We start from the raw sequence: 15,942 nt of genomic DNA, 5'->3' as shown, positions 1-15,942 counted from the left end.
ATATGATTGTCTTTATGATTCAAGGGAAAAAGCCCCAGGAGGAGCTGAGTCCTGTGCAGGAGTCCTTTGGGGGTAAAACCATAGTTCTTAGCTCTGGCCTTGGTCTTCCAGATTTTTCCTTCTCTAAAACCTCTGCTTTGTGATGCTTCAACCTCTAATCCTTCTCCAGCAGCACATTTCCCCAAGACTGTTAAGTCCAGAGTAAACAAGAATGCTCCAAGGCTGGTCACTTTTAAGGGCTGCCTTCCAGAATTGCATATATGCCTCTTAATTTTTCAGTATTCCTGTTGGCTAACTATTGGATCAAAAACACTTTCCAAGGACAAATAATTTTAGATACTATAATATAAATCTACAAGGAAGAAGAGAAACAATTTCTACCCATCATCCACCTTACAGTTAGTCCTTTACATTTATTATGCAGAGCAGTCTTCTTTCAAAGCTTTAGTTTATTTCTCCTGCCTCCTCTAAATTATACTCTCCTCCAGCCTACAAGGAATGAGAAATGGACCCCATAGACCAGGGTTAGTGAGGAAAAAAAGAAAAGAAAAGAAATGGACCCCATACCTCTTAGTCTTTAGACCAGCCAGAGCTTTGAAATGGACTCTCGATTGCATCTAATTTGGTTCTTAGATCATCTAGCCCCCTCTCGGGCTAGGGGGAGGGGTTCCAGTGGCTGAGTTGGTTTGGGTGGTTTTGTTCTTCCTGTTACATGTATAAAATTCTAGTTTGTCAAAATGCTATTACTAAGCTATTGTAATAGAACAGTACAACCACATTCTCTTGCACTTAGTCTGCAGTAATTGCTTGAGGGAAGAGTATATTGATAAAACCATCTAGTTTTCATACTACCTTCAAATGAAAAGCCCAGGTTCTAGCCCAATGCTAGACCAGTAGAGCTCTCTGCAGTGATGGAAATGTTCTATACCTATACTTTCCAATATGGTGGTAGCCACTAGCCACATGTGGCTATTGAGCATTTCAAATGTAGTTGCTGACTGAGGAACTGAATTTTTACTTTGATTTAATTTTCATTTATTTAAATGTAAATAGCCACATGTGGCTAGTGGCTACCTATTAGACAATGCAATTCTAGAAAAAAATAACCTGGGGGGTGGGAGACCAGGGTTCCACTCTTGGCTCAGTCCATAACTGCCCTGTTCTGTATGCAACTCAATTTTCTCTGGGTCTCAGTTTACCCATCTGTCAAATGAGGTTGGCTAGATAATCCCCAAAGTCCCTTTCAGATCTAACCTTTTGTATTTACGATATTTGGTCGAAGCCCTGGAGTATAATGGTACCATATGTGTACAGCACTAGGACTAGTGTTATCTCTTGACCTTGATCTTGATATTAAGATCATTGATCCCACTATGATGGGAGGTCTATTGCACAAGCCAGATAGTTCCTTAGTGAGTGCCACAGTCTAGATACCCACTTGCATGATGCAGGTTCCAAGTAAAAGGTCTTACTTGAAAACGGAGTAGGGAATAGAACAAGACCAACTGCCAGGCCCACCTGTGACCCACTGGTTTCAAAACCATGATGCATGCTCATTACACATACAGATTCCTGGGCCCAAATACCAAAGATTAAGTTTTAGTAGTAGTATTATCTTAACAAACTCTTCACCTGATTCTGATTCAGCTGGTTTCAGACATTTGGGAATCCCTGTCCCACAGCTGAGCTAACTGGCCAGTGTTAGCCAAGATGAGAGACTCTGCTACTTTACTTGTTACTGTCATACTTAATTATACAGCAGGGGACTTTACTGCAAAGGCCAGAATGAACATTTCCCAATCCTTGCTCCGTTTGTGCTCAGTGTAAAGATGGCGGACTAACGACACAAACTTCTCTCCTCTTCCTTTGGGAGAACCACCAACATAATAAAATGGCCCTAGTTTCCTTTTCCCTAAAATGATGTTAATAATAGTAACTTATCACTTGGCTTAAATGAATAGATATGTTAAAGTGTTCAGAACGATGCCCGCACATAGTAAGCATTATACAGGTATTGACTATTGCTTTCTATAGTTGATGGAACAAGAAATAAGAGTGAAGTATTTACTAAAAATTACAAAATTAGCTAATAAGAAAACTAACCATAAGAGGCTGAGGGAGGGTAGGGTGGTGATGCAAGTGAGCTGAATCCCCCTCTCCATGGCAGGAACGTAACATACAGAATGTCTCAAATTGATACAATAGCCAAGTAAGCATATTAATTACAGCTGTAAAGGTAGCTATCAGGAAAACAAAAAAACAAAACCAAATGAAACAACTACAGCCCAAAGAGCTCACAGTATTAAGACTAAGGTGGGAGAGAAGAAGGGTTGCAGCAGAGACTGCAGGTTTTTAAGTGTGTTCCTGGTCTTTTTGTTTGTTTTTTCCTTTTTTCCCCTTTCTAAAGAATCTTTCACAGCTCTTTCAATTTAGCTCTTCAGAATAGTGAGAGTCTGGGTCTCTCCTGACTAAATCAGGCTGTAAAGGATTGGCTGATTCAAAGGATGCAGCTGGAGTATTCACATTTTCAAGTTCCTCATTGATTTGGATGCAGCCTGACTGGTCCTTGGTAATCTTTGATTTAAAAGCTGATCCTGGAGGCTAGTAGAAGGAAAAAATGGAGGGGAGGGAGAGGATTTTTAAAAATATACACACTGTCAAGTTTGAAGCGTGGTTTTATCCAGTTGTCCAAAGCCTATTCCTCACCATCCTGTCCACTCATAAAAATCAAGCAAGAACATTGTTACAGGGCAGAAGTTTTTCCTTTCATATACTCCACAGTTGAGAGGAGGTGGAGGGCTTGCGAGTAACATGCAAGTGACATGCAAAGCAGACCCAGCAAATCGGGTCATCCTGCGCAAGCCTAGGGGCTGGCCTCGCAGTCTCAAATGCAAGATGAGACAATCAGACGCTAAGATTCTCCAGCAGCCCATGCAGAAAGGAAAGTGCCAAGCACGGCTCAGTCATGGAGGGCAGTGACCATCCCAGTCCAGCTGCAGGACTAGGGGAGAGAGAAGGACAGAGACAGCTGGGAGTTCTGGCCACTTAACTATTTTGGGACTTCACAGAGGCCAGGAGCTTTAGAGCAGTACTGGATGGCATGCAGCTTGTGTCACCTTAGAGGGGACAGGCTGGTCAGTTTATCCTCCTTGAACCTTCCACCTAAAGCCATCTGGCTGCGAGTGTTGAGGAGGCGCTCGCCAAGACTGCCAAGGATGTGTTCAAAATCTCCCCTCCCCACTGTCAGGGAGCAAACTTATTTACTCTACCAACCCCAGAGAAATACATTCTAGGCCATCCAGGCATCTGCTGCATCTGGGTTCTCATGTACTTCCTAAACCTCGGCCTGAAACAGCCAAGATAAGGTCATGGTTCAGGATGACAGCCTCTGCCCCTTGCTCACCCTGCACTGCCCAGACTTGCTCTTGCTGCCCACAAAGATGTGGGAGGTTGTTCAGAGCTGCTTGCACACTAGGGCGCCCAGGACGAGATGCACCCTCTCCCACCTCGCAGCTCAGAGCCCAGCCTCTGCCTCCCTGCCAGGTCAGCCCTGCATTTTCACAGTTCGTTTTCTCCTCGGCAAACCTGTGTTGGATCGTAGACCTAAAAATCTTCTCCCCATTTCACAGATTCGTAGGCCAAGGCAAGACTAGTTCAGTGGTTTGCCAAAGGAGTTCCCCAGACCCCCAAAGCGCAGAGAAGGGTGCCCATGTCTGCAGTCCTGTGAGGTCTCCTTCATAAAAACGTCTCATCGTCCCGGGCCCGGCGGCGGGCGGCGGGCAGATGAGCCGCAGTGTTACCGAGGAGACCCTTACGGAGGGGCTTGCGGGGAGGCGAAGTCACCCCGGCTTCCCGGGCCGCCGCAGCGCGCCCCGCGGGGAGGGAGGAAGAGGCGCGGTTTTGGGTCTGCGGCAAGATGGCTTCGAGCTCGCGCCCCGGCAGCGCGAAGAAGCCGTCGGGGCGGCCGCTCTGCCTCCCCCTAGCGGGGAGCGGGCTGGCGACGCCCCGCCGGGAGGCGGCCCCCAGCCTGGAGCGGCCCGCGCCCGGTTCAGCCCCGGCCGGCGCGTGCCCCGCGCTGGGCGGCCGCGGCGCGGGATGCCGGGCAGGGGCGCGCGCCCGGGCACGGCCGGCAAGCGAGGACACCCGCGGGGCAGAAAGTTAGGGAAAGCCTCTGCCACGACGGGAGCTAGGAAGGGGCGAGAACGAATGCTACACCAGTGACCAGAGCGTGCCGGGCAGGGCCCGGTTTCTGGTTCCTTCTGGAAGGGGAAGAAGCCATGTGGCAGGAGCCAGGGGAGCCCCGGGAAGAGGCAGGCCCGGCAGGTCACGAGGAGCTGGCTGGGATAAATGGCTGCCCCTCTAAGCGCAGGGGAAGCTGTAAGCCAGAGCCCCCCAAAGGACCCCTCCGGCCGCCGCAGGACCCGCTGCTGGTGGGAGGCCGCAGCGGGGCGGGCGGGGGCACAGGTGCACACGGGCGCGCAGCAAGGGCTCCATCACCCCCACCTCGGCAGGGCACCCTTGCTGGGGGGCAACCCGCAACCTGGGCCAGCCCCCCCCCCCCAAGGCTGTGCTAACACCACGCACTGAGGGAGGGACACTGGGCGGAACCGAGGTCGTTTCAGACTTCTGCACTAAAGCTGCCCCAGGGGGCCCGGCCCCCCCTGCGCAGCCCACCGAGCCGCGCTGGAGAGACTTCCGGACCGGAGGGGGAGCCTCGCGGAACCGGATCGATCCGGTTTAGGGCGGGCAGACTCCCTCCTCACGCTCCCCCACCCGCGGTGCTCCGCTCCGGCGACAGGCTGGTTTTTGCCGCAGTCCCGACCAAGGTAAACAGAGAGGAAGGAGGAGGAAAGAATGCACTGTTTCCATGGCAACCCAGAGGGCCGTCGCTGTGGCTCTCCAGGATGTGTGAGAGTGACTTCAGGGGGGAGAAAAGGCTCCCTGGAGAAGCGACAGAGAGGAAGGACCCTTCCCGTGCACACCGGGCGAGGGTCGTTCTGGAGCAGGATGTGGGCCTGGAGGGGGCCGGAGGGAGAAGGGTCAGGCACCCTCAGTGGAGTGGCAGATGAGCAAAGGCCTGGGGACACACCAAAAATGCAAGCACACACACTCTTCTGGCAAGTCTCAATCCAGGGAGCAGAAAACAGAGATGCCAGAGCTCTGACAGCTCCCCAAACCTGCACCTCGCTGGCCCTTTCTAGAAAACTCTTCCATTTGGCAGCTCAGCCAAGAGACAACCACAGGGATGGGACCCAGAGCCCCAGGGACCCAGGCCCAGAGGCAGGTGGTGTCTGAAACAGGACCACTGTTCCCCAGCTGCTCCCTTGCTGTGCTCCCCCTCTGTGCTCCCCAGAGGCCTCCAGGGTGCTCTGGTCCCTCCTTCAGACCTGTCCTCCTCCCCAGGAAGGCGGACATGTGACGTGGATCATGACTGCCAGAAAGTCATCCTTTTGCTGAAGGTGTGAGTGTGATGGACCAAGGGAATAACTCCTGCATGGGATTCTAGGGGTGGGGGTCACAGAGCGGTGTCCCCCCACCCCTCCTGGAGAACAAGTACTGTCACCATGTCACTGGCTGCTGACTGAAGCCCTCACTTCCACACGCTGGGTCTCCTCTAGAACAATGTCAGGGAATCAGAAACCTCGTCCAGGTTCAAAGCTTTGTACCAGAATCATCTATGCCTTGTTCTTGATCTTTCTGTATTCCCCAGTGCCTGGCACATAGTAGGTGCTCAGTACACATGGATGGAGGGAGGGATAAATGGGGCCACAGGGTCAGTTATGTCCTTTACCCATTCCCTTCCAAACAGTAGGAAGTGCCACAGCCTTAGAAGAGGCTGGTAAAGTGACATAACAGCTGCTGGTAAGGCACACAACGGGATGCACAAGGATAACTATTAAGAAGAAAAACTAGCCCGGGTGTGGTGGCTCGCGCCTGTAATCCTGGCACTCTGGGAGGCCGAGGTGGGAGGATCGCTTGAGCTTAGGGGTTCAAGACCAGCCTGAGTGAGACCCCATCTCTATTAAGATAGAAAAATTAGCCAGGTGTGTTGGTGTGCGCCTGTAGTCCCAGTTACTTGGGAGGGTGAGGCAGGATTGCTTGATCCCAGGAGTTTGAGGTGCCGTGAGCTATGATGACGCCACTGCACTCCAGCCAGGCCGACAGAGTGAGCCTCTGTCTCAGAAATAAATAAATAAAAGAAAAAGAAAATCAAACTTTAAAAAATACTGAACGTGGATGCTGCTGCTTCCACCAGGCCTGGTAGCCCCAGCCAGGCATTAAGTGTCTTATGTGAGAGTGTCAATAGCACAACTGGAAAGACTAAAGTCATCCAGAGGCCCAGGACCCTGCCTGTTGTGTAAAGCAGGGTGGAGGGCAATATCCCAGGTGTGCTCTTGCCCCTACCCCATGCCAAAGACTTTTGGGGATTGTGCATCATCTGTGGCAGTGAGGCAGCTCTCTGTGGGCTCAGCCCAAGTGGAACATGCTGGAAGGCATCTGCCACACCGAGAGACTCAGTGCAGCGCGCTGGGAGGAGATGCAAGGATGGGATGGGGAGAGGAGAAAGCGGAAGGGACCCCCTTGTAGAACCACACTAGCTCCTCCCACACAGGGAGACTTGACACCTGCAGCCAGAGGCTCCATGTGCCCCTCTGCTTCCTGTGGCTACTGCTGTTCCTCGCTGTATCTAACCGGCAACAACAGGTTCTAACAGTTCCATCAGTCGAAACCCCTGCTTGCACTGTGAGTCACCTTCAATTTCCTGCCTGCCTACCTCTTTCCTGATTGACCTGATAAATTCAGGACAGCTTTTATTGCTTTAGGCAAAAAACTGCCATTAAGATTTACAGAGCCAAAAGCTGGTACAATGTAATCTTCAGAGTAATTTACACAGTGAGTTTCAAAAGATGAAAAGTTAGCATTTCAGCGGTAATTTCATAAAAGGATTATCAGATTAATCACTATGTCAATTTAATAGTGGTGTCTAAAATAATTAATTAGCTTTCTGGAAGTCAGCAATGCAAAAAGGGACTCTAAAAAGGAATACAAATGGCTGTGTCAGACAATAAGTATGTTTTGGGCAATAGATCTTGGGAGAATTCTTGTTGGAATTACCCGAGTGGAATGTCTGGCGTGGGCTTATTGGCACACAGACAAAATGAGAAAGTTAAAAGCTCTTGGTGTGCTCAGGTCTCCCGGAGGGCCTTCTGTGACTGTGGAGGCTTGTCTGTACCTGCCCAGCAAAGGATGACCTGCCATGTGTTGAATTGTCCCACAACACCTGGAAAATGTGTCTTAACCAAGCTGTGAGTGTTGACAGGTTTCTCTGATGGGAGATCCAGGTGTGAATTGCAGCCTGCTGGTGAAATTACCTGTGGGTGCTTCAAGGTAGAATACAATCTGCACCATCTGGGCTAGTTGTAAACACGTTCTCACAGTCTGCACAGTGCTGCCCCAGTCAGCTCCCACATGGCAAGGCAAGGCTATATCCTTAGTGGGTGCTATGGGTGCATCATGTCCCCCTCCTCCCAAAAAAAGGGTGGAGAGCCGGCCGTGGTGGTGTGTGCCTGTAGTCCCAGCTACTGGGGAGACCGAGGTGGGAGGATCACTTGAGGCCCAGAGTTCAAGGCTGCAGTATGCTATGATTGTGCCTGTGAATAGCCTAGCCACTGCGCTCCAGCCGGGTGACATAGGTGAGACGCCACCTCTAAAAAAAAAAAAAAAAAAAGAACAAAAGATACATTGGAGTCCTAACCTACAGCACCTCAGAATGTCACCTTATTTAGAAATAGGGTCTCTACAGAGATAATCAAATTAAAAGGTCATGAGGATGGGACCTAATCTAATATGACTGGTATTAGACACACACACACACACACGCACGCACACGTGGAAAACAGCACGTGAAGATGAAGGCAGAGATCGGGGTGATACCTCTGTAAGTCAAGGAACACCAAAGACTGCCAGCAAACTACCAGAGCTAGGAGAGAGGCATGGCACGCATCCTCCCCCGCAGCCTTCAGAGGGAACCAGCCCTGCTGACACCTTGATCTCTGACCGCCAGCCTCCACAACTGGGAAAGAATACATTTCTGTTGTTTAAGCCACTCCATGTGTGGTACTTTGTTCTTGCAGCCCTAGGGAATGAATACAGCGTGCGTTGTAGGAAGATTCAAGACTTCGGTGTCTTTGTTCTTGATGTCCCTGAATTTTTTTTATTTATTTAAAAAAAAAACATTTTTTAAAAAACACAGGCTCAAGGCAGAATGTAAAGATATGACAAATCTGGATAGTAGGTACAAGAGTATTCTCTGTTATTCACTATGCTTTCTCTTAAAGAAATAAAAGGAGAAAGACTCAGGTTCTTTCTACGGGGCTCGCTGAGCTGGAGCGGCTGGCCATGGCCTCGGCTGGGAACAGCAGGACACGTGTGCCGGGATCCAGCTGGCCGAGGTTTTAGTATGAGCCTTGCAGGAAAACTGGGTTTTCCTTTGGGGCTTTAAACAATAACTGAGTGTGGGTCTCAGCAATTCTGCTTAGAAATGTGACCTGATGGGCTTTGCCTTCCTCACCTCTAAAATGAGAGCATCCACCTTCAAAAGATTGTGCAGATCAAGCACAAGAATAAAATCAGGGTGGCCAGGAAAGTGCCAGACCTACGGTAGGTTGGCAGGTGTCTGGTTAGATCCCCCTGGGGGCATTGATGCCACATTTAACAGCCACCTGAGGAGCACCACCCTCCCAGGTGCCCCCAGCCCTTGCTGACCTTGGTGGGGGGGTCTTCCCCAGGCACGCAGCTCGCCCTCCAGGGAGACTGCGCTTCCCGCCCCACCACCTTTTCCCCCCCAGTTTGGCCTCCCTGCCTGTGTAGGCTGAGTGCTTCCTGGGAGGGTGACAGCCAGTTGCTGCAGCAGGGGCACCAGTGACCCACCCAGTACCAAGGGGTGACGCTTCCACAGCCTGTGGAGGGGGAGTCTGAGGAGGGGCAGCGGGGTGAGAGGGGGAGCCAGCCAAGTGGCCCCAGGCTGCAGGTGTATCCTTCGGTGGGGAGATTCACCTGCAACTGCGGCTTCCTCTGCAGCCCTCTTGGGGAGGAAGAGCCCTGGCTGCTTCCTCACTGCGTGTCTACAAGCAGAGCCCGAGCCCCAGATCCAGTTTCAGTCCTGCCTCCTGGTCCATCTTCCCGCTCCCTGTGCCTTCGTCCCCCGGGGCCGTGCGGATGGGGCAGGCACTGTTCCACCACTGCCGAGGGCATGCGGGCATCTTCCACCGAGGGGCTGCCCTGCCCGGTCTAGAAACGTAGCTCCCCCTCAGGGCTCCTTGAGAAAGGGAAGGCCAGCGTGAACCACCAAGGCCCTGCTCCTGTCTCCTCAACTGTCACCCGGGGGGCTGCGTGCCTCTCCGTCTCTCCTTCACGGACGGAGGCTCAGGTTCTCGCCCACGAGAACCTGGCTCCAGGAAAAGGAGTGGTAAATCCTAGACTTTGGCTTGGAGGAAGAATTAGGCCAATGTACTTGTCTCTTCTACCAATGTCATTTATTTCCTGCTAGACTTTCCCACATTTCTTCTCTGGGGGCCTTCTGAGGGGCCTTGACCTGTCAGCTGAAGATGCCGCATTGGAATGTTTGGCCGGGACCGGGAACAGAGGAGGGTTGGCTTGGGGCAGGGCCATGGGATGCAGGAAGCAAATGATACTTTAGATCTAAGCCATTTAGGGCCATAACTTTTCTTTATTTAGGAAGTTGTGTTTTTTTGTAAACTTGGATCCTAAAATGGTGTAATCACTCATCTTCCCTGGGAGGGAAGTCAGGCCCAGATGGTGCGATCCATTTCCCATCCACTCTGGCAAGGTCACTGTAAGGGCCAGCTGGTGGCGTCCTTCTTATTTTAAAATTATTTAATTTTTTAAAATATTCTACTGATTAAAGTCCTTAAATTCCAAGAGGCCAGATGGGAGCCAAATCATATGGCCCTTTCGGTTTTCTTTTAATGAGATTGGGACTGGGAGAGAACTTGGATAGGACTGAGATGGTGAAGCATCTACTGGGTACCCTGGGATCTGTTGCTCAGAGGGCTTGGCAAGCTGTGAATTACTTTCATCCTCCTTCCTACAGAGAGTGTTGTCAGTCTCTATTTTCCAGAAGATTCTTGTAATGGTTTCTCTAGGACTTTGTACTCCACAGGCTTCAATTAAAATGGGACTCAGGGCCAGGCGTGGTGGCTCATGCCTATAATCCTAGCACTTGGGGAGGCCAAGATGGGAGGATCACTTGAGCCCAGGAGTTTGAGACCAGCCTGAGCAAGAGTGAGACCCCGTCTCTACTAACAATAGGAAAAAAACCAATTAGCTGGGTGTGGTAGTGGCGTGCCTGTAGTCCCAGCTACTTGGGAGGCTGAGGCAGGAGGATGGCTTGAGCCCAGGAGTTTAAGGTTGCAGTGAGGTATGATGACGCCACTGTACTCTACCTGGGGATACAGAGCAAGACTCTGTCTCAAAAAAAAAAGTTAAAAAAATTAAAAATAAAATTGGACTCAGCTTGGGGGATGGAAGCCTGCCAAGCCCCCAAAGTCTCCTCTCCACCCAGGGGCTGTGTGGCACGTGAGTGTGGAGAGCGGTGTGGAGGATGTGCTTTCCCCTCTCCCACAGCTGCCTGGGGACCAACAGGAGGCACAGCTCCAGGGCCTCTCCTGCAGAAGGGCGCTCTCAGTTCTGCTGGGCTGGAAGCAGCAGTAGCTGGGCTTGCAAAGAGCCAGGCCCAGACACCGGGCAAAGTGACCAGGCTCATGGGCCATGCCCTCCCCACGTCGCTCTCAACCAAGCTGATGAAGGGATAGTGCTCTGCCCACTGCCGTCCCCCTGCCCGTGGGCTCAGCTGTGCCCACTTCTGCTCTGGCTCTGCCAGCAGGAGCCTGGCCCTCACCCTCATGTTCATCGAGCAGAGCAGGAGAGGGAGAGTGGGCCAGGTGCACAACCCAGGCAGGTGTGGGTGCTGAGGAGGCAGGCGAAGGCATGTGGCCATTGTAGAGAAGGCCCCACCCACCCCAGGAACTCCCACGGGCTCCAAGGGGCTCTCCAGGCCCTCAGCTGTTTCCGTTTCATCCCAGCCAGCAGTTTGGCACAGGCTGTGTACGGACCCTACCACAGACCCTGGGAGCAAAAAGGAAACAGAAAATGTGTCTGCTCTCAAGGACATTATAAAATGGTTAGAAAACACAAATCTACCCACAAAATGGCCTGAGAACAAAACACACCCAGTGGCAGTGAATGTTTATACTGCCTAAACCAGGTGGCTTCAAAAGGGCACAGTGCGATGGGACCACAACAGGGCTCATCAGAGGTGACATTAAAAGTTAAAGTGAGCCGGCACGTGAGGACAACTGTGGCCCAGGGAGATGTTTGCTACCAAGCATCAAGGGAACCCAACCCCCCCGAAAGTGCACCAGCAGGTGGTGACGAAGATGGGCCAACGCACCCCATAGGTAGGTGCTGGTGCAGCAGTGGCTCTCAGAAGAGTCACTTGGGGACCTTGTTAAAAGTGCAGTTGACAAGGCCCCAGCCCTCAATGTTCTGATGCAGTAAAACTGCAGGGCCCAAACCTGCATGTTCCCTGAGGCCCTGGGTGGCTCTGCCCAGGCAGGGGCTGTGGCCCCGCTCTGCGCCAGCCACGCCCAGGCCACCTGCAGCAACCTCGGGACGGTCAAATAAACGAGGAGGAGGCTGCGCTCGTGTGAGAGTCCTCTCCCTGCCCAGTGCCACGCACAGCCCTGCCTGCACGTGCACACACCACACAGACACACACATACACCCCTCACCTCCCTGCACCCCCCGCACTCACACGCCCCATTCACCTGGGCCCTGGTGGGAGTCTGTGATGGGGACTTAGAATCTGGGACTCGAGGAGGACTAGTTTGCCACCCACGCAGGGAGGCAGTGAGCAGGCGAGGAGTCGTGACAGTGGCTCCCCCTGCGCGTTTTTGCCATTAGAGACTAACTGCGTAACTGTGCAGTGACGCCAAAGTCCCTGGCTCCCGCCCCCTCGCTGCGCCTGCCTCTCCCTCAGCGCCCAGAGTGACTGATGGCTGCGGGGCAGGAAAGCGAGCAGCCAAGGATGACAACAGCGGCCCCCGGCAGATTAAGTGTTCGATAGATCAATAGATTGGCTGGCTGACGCAGAGGCAGAGAAGGACACAGTCATCCTTCCGCCCACGGCAGTCAGGCAGGGGGCCGGGACAGGACAGCCCACGCTGGCTCTCCCCTCCCTGGGGCCGCCGAGGAGGGGGCCCAGTCCCGCTTCCACCACCTCCCGCCCACTAGGGCAGACAGGCTTCTGGCAGGAGAGAGGCAAACATCAGTGACAACCAAGGGGGTGGAAAAAGCTCCCTCGACCTCTGGGGACACAGGCACAGCAGTGGAGAGGATGACACCGAACATGCAGCATCAGAGCGACCGCCCGGATCCAGGGAGCGGCTCTGGAAAGTCAGCAGGGCTGGTGCTCGAACAGCCACAAGAACCAGGAGGAAGGAGAGGCCATTTTGGACCTTCCTCCCTCTCCCTGGCTGGGTCCAGGCAGTGTCTGAGGCAGCCTATGTGGAGGGCACAATTAGGGGCAGAAGCTCCTCCTAGGAACCCCGCAGGCCTCCCACAGCTCCAGACAGGTGCTGCCACCGTCCCACCCTGCCCGGTCAGGGCCTCTCGCCAGAGCTCAGGGAGAGGGCAAGGGAGAGAGGGGCAGTCGACTCTGCAAAGCATCTTCTAGAAGCCTGGGCCACAGAGCCCGCCCCTTCTCTGGAAAGCATCTTCTAGAAGCCTGGGCCATGGAGTCCACTAGCCAGTAAAAGCCGCGAGAATCCAGGTGCCTGCAGGACGAGGGGCCCTGGCCGCTGGGCAAATGACTCAAGTTCTGGAGCCCAGGGGAGGAGGCTGAAAAAGTTGTTTTTTTTTGTTTTTTTTTTGTTTTTTGAGACAGAGTCTCGCTCTGTTGCCCGGGCTAGAGTGAGTGCCGTGGCGTCAGCCTAGCTCACAGCAACCTCAAACTCCTGGGCTTAAGCGATCCTACTGCCTCAGCCTCCCGAGTAGCTGGGACTACAGGCATGCGCCACCATGCCCGGCTAATTTTTTCTATATATATTTTTAGTTGTCCAGATAATTTCTTTCTATTTTTAGTAGAGACGGGGTCTCGCTCAGGCTGGTCTCGAACTCCTGACCTGGAGCGATCCACCCGCCTCGGCCTCCCGGAGGACTAGGATTACAGGTGTGAGCTATCGCGCCTGGCCCTAAAGTTGGGTTTCTTTTCCCACAACTCCCCATGTTACAGGGAAGGAGTGGTCATCACCCCAGAAGTCCTCGGAGAGGCAGGGCCAGCTGCACCTGTGTGGCCATGGCTGCCTCTGGGGCTTCCCTGGCAGGGCCACAGCACCTCAGGGCGAGCCAGGAAAGGGCACCCTCCCTGCCGCAGGCCCAGGGCAGCCCTGCACTGCCGCCTGGCCTTCCAGGTTCCCCTGCCCCGGGGGTGCCGGTTCCACTTTGCTCTTCTCCACCTCGGAGCAGTGCTGCGAGGGTGACCAGGCCATGAAGGGGACTGGGACCCTGGCAGCTGTTGCTTCCCTCACAGCTCGGAGCTCTCTAGAAACCAGAGTCCCTCGGCGTGTGGTGGGGCAGGTGCTGGCGGCGGGGCACAGTCAGGCCCACTCAGAAGTTCTGGGGGACAAGCAAGGCCCATGGCGGGGACAGCAGCCAACTCTGCTTCAAGCTGGGAGCAGGTGGCCACTGGAAGTCGGCTCTCGGGCCTCTCCTAGCGAGGCCCTGCGGAAACCCTGGCACCTTTCCTGGTGCCAGCTGTGCAGCCTGGCACGGAGTCTGTGCCCAGGAGAGCCCGCAGTGCCCACGGCTGCCCAGGGGACAGGATGCGTGACTGGCTCCTGTGCTAATCACGCCCTCCCCTCTGCCTGGCCTGGCGCACAGCCTGCCTGCCCCTGCCATCTGATGCCTCCCCGCCTGCCCCCACTCCCAGGGACACTTTCATCTGTCCCTGCTGCTGCCTCTCTCTGTGCAGCCCCCACACCCCCAGCCTGCTGCCTCCCACTCCAGCCTCCGCCAAAATGACTGTCCTGTGTGCCTGTCAGGGTGAGCCCTGGGTGCCCAGCAGGGAAGTCCTCCAATAACCTCCCCATCCACCTCAGCACCACGGGCACAACCCCAGCCTGGCGGCATCCCTCAGGGCGCAGTGGCCACAGTCCCCTCTGTCAGACCTCCATTAGGCCTCCCATGACCCTCCCTAAAGGGAGGCAAGAACAGGGCGGACTCCTGTCTCTGCTTTGCCCAGAGGCTGGAAGAGTCTAACCCAAGTAGGCAACAGGAGGTCCAGGGAGCGCCAGGTGAGGCCTGTGACCTGGCACCAGAGCCAGCCTGCCCGGGGAAAAGGAGAGGGGAGGAGAAAACCAGCACAGCAAGAACGTGGGCAGAGTCTGGAGGCCACACTTCTAGAGAGGCTGCTGACACCAGCACCAAGCCAGGCTCGGGGCACCCGCAGGCCCTCGCTGGGCTCCTCGGTCTTCAATAAAACAGACAATCCAACTGTTTGATCTCCAAGACCACTTCTAAGTTTTTCTGAGCCATGACAAGAAGGAAAAAAAAGTCTCACCTACAAGCTGAAGCAGCTGGAAAAGCCAACGCTACTTACATGTAGTAAGTACCATAAACAGCGCCTTTATTTTGTTAGGCTAAACACAGACCTGGCTTTACAGGCCTGCGACCTAGGCAGTCTCATTGGGCTCTGCCCTGAGAAGGGCCCCGGAGCTTGGTTTAATGCTCTGCTATGGCTGTCTTGAAATTCTTGAACAAGGGGTCTTGCAAATTATGTAGTCAATGCTGGCTAAAAATAGTGGATGTGACGTGTCAGCACTATTTTTTTTTTGAGACAAGAGTCTTGCTGTGTGGCCCTGGCTAGAGGGCAGTGGTGTCATTACAGCTCACTGCAACCTCAGACTCCTCAGCCCAAGCAATCCTCCTGCCTCAGCCTCCCAAGTAGCTAGGACTACAGGCACATGCCACCATGCCCGGCTAATTTTTCTATTTTTTGTAGAGATGGGGTCTCGCTGTTGCTCAGGTTGGTCTCAAACTCCTGAGCTCATGTGATGCTCCCATCTCGGCCTCCAGAGTGCTAGGATTACAGGCCCAAGCCACCACACCCAGCCAGCAATGTTTTTGCTGTAAAGGATTTGCTGAAAAGGATTTTTCAACAGAAATGTTGAACATTTCCTCATTTCCAGTGCCTGTGGGAGAGGAGGGTGAGCCAATTAAGAAGTCACTTGGTGAGAGCTAAATTTTCCCAGGGGACTGGTAAGTTCCACATCCACAGCAGTTACCATCCCTGGAGTCAGGTGTAGCCAAGGCTCTGGGGGTTTGATCAGCTCTCTCCTGCAGCGGCAGACTGCTGCTGTCTTCTAGTATCTGTTGTCTCCTTCTTCTGTAGTGTTAGAATTATTAGCTGGACATGGCCATGGGGAACAAAAACTACCTTTCCCAGATTCCCTTGCAGCTGGGTGTGTCCATGTGATTACGTGCTGGCCAATGGGATGCACATGGAAGCGCCTGCCACCACTCAGGAACCTTAAGAAACAGCTGGTGTATACCCTTCTGAGTTGTACTTCTGATCCATAACATAGCAGGAAAAATTTTAAACCCTTAGACTAGAGGAGTCAGAAATATATGTGCTATTTATTGTCTCATTTCACAGAAGAAATTTGGATAAGAGTGAATTGGCACCTAGTTGTCCTTTGACGTTCAGTTCTTCAAACAGGAAGGTGAGACTAGTGTTCCATCTCTAAACGGGGTGTCAGTGGCGGGGGGAGCAGATATTCAGTAAAACCTAGGAATGTGCAATGAAGAAAAGCTGAGCAGGGTGATAGTGATGGTAAGTGATGGGGGGGTGCAATTTTAGGG

General features: G+C 53.2%; 1 protein-coding gene across 1 annotated transcript in view; it reads right to left on the bottom strand.

Annotated features, from left to right (window-relative positions):
• Positions 1-15,703: 15,703 nt before the first annotated feature.
• Positions 15,704-15,942, bottom strand: part of TMEM209 (transmembrane protein 209) — a 40,689-nt gene continuing 40,450 nt past the window's right edge. Inside the window, exon 15 of the mRNA XM_045565501.1 lies at positions 15,704-15,868. Coding sequence (XP_045421457.1) covers positions 15,859-15,868 — 10 coding nt within the window. The 3' untranslated portion in view covers positions 15,704-15,858. The remainder of the gene's footprint in view (positions 15,869-15,942) is intronic.

The sequence above is a fragment of the Lemur catta genome, chromosome 11 (genome assembly GCF_020740605.2).
Source record: "Lemur catta isolate mLemCat1 chromosome 11, mLemCat1.pri, whole genome shotgun sequence".
NCBI classification, from domain to species: Eukaryota; Metazoa; Chordata; class Mammalia; order Primates; family Lemuridae; genus Lemur; species Lemur catta.
The sequence above is the reverse complement of the archived record's forward strand: the minus strand, read 5'-3'. Positions and strand labels throughout refer to the sequence as shown.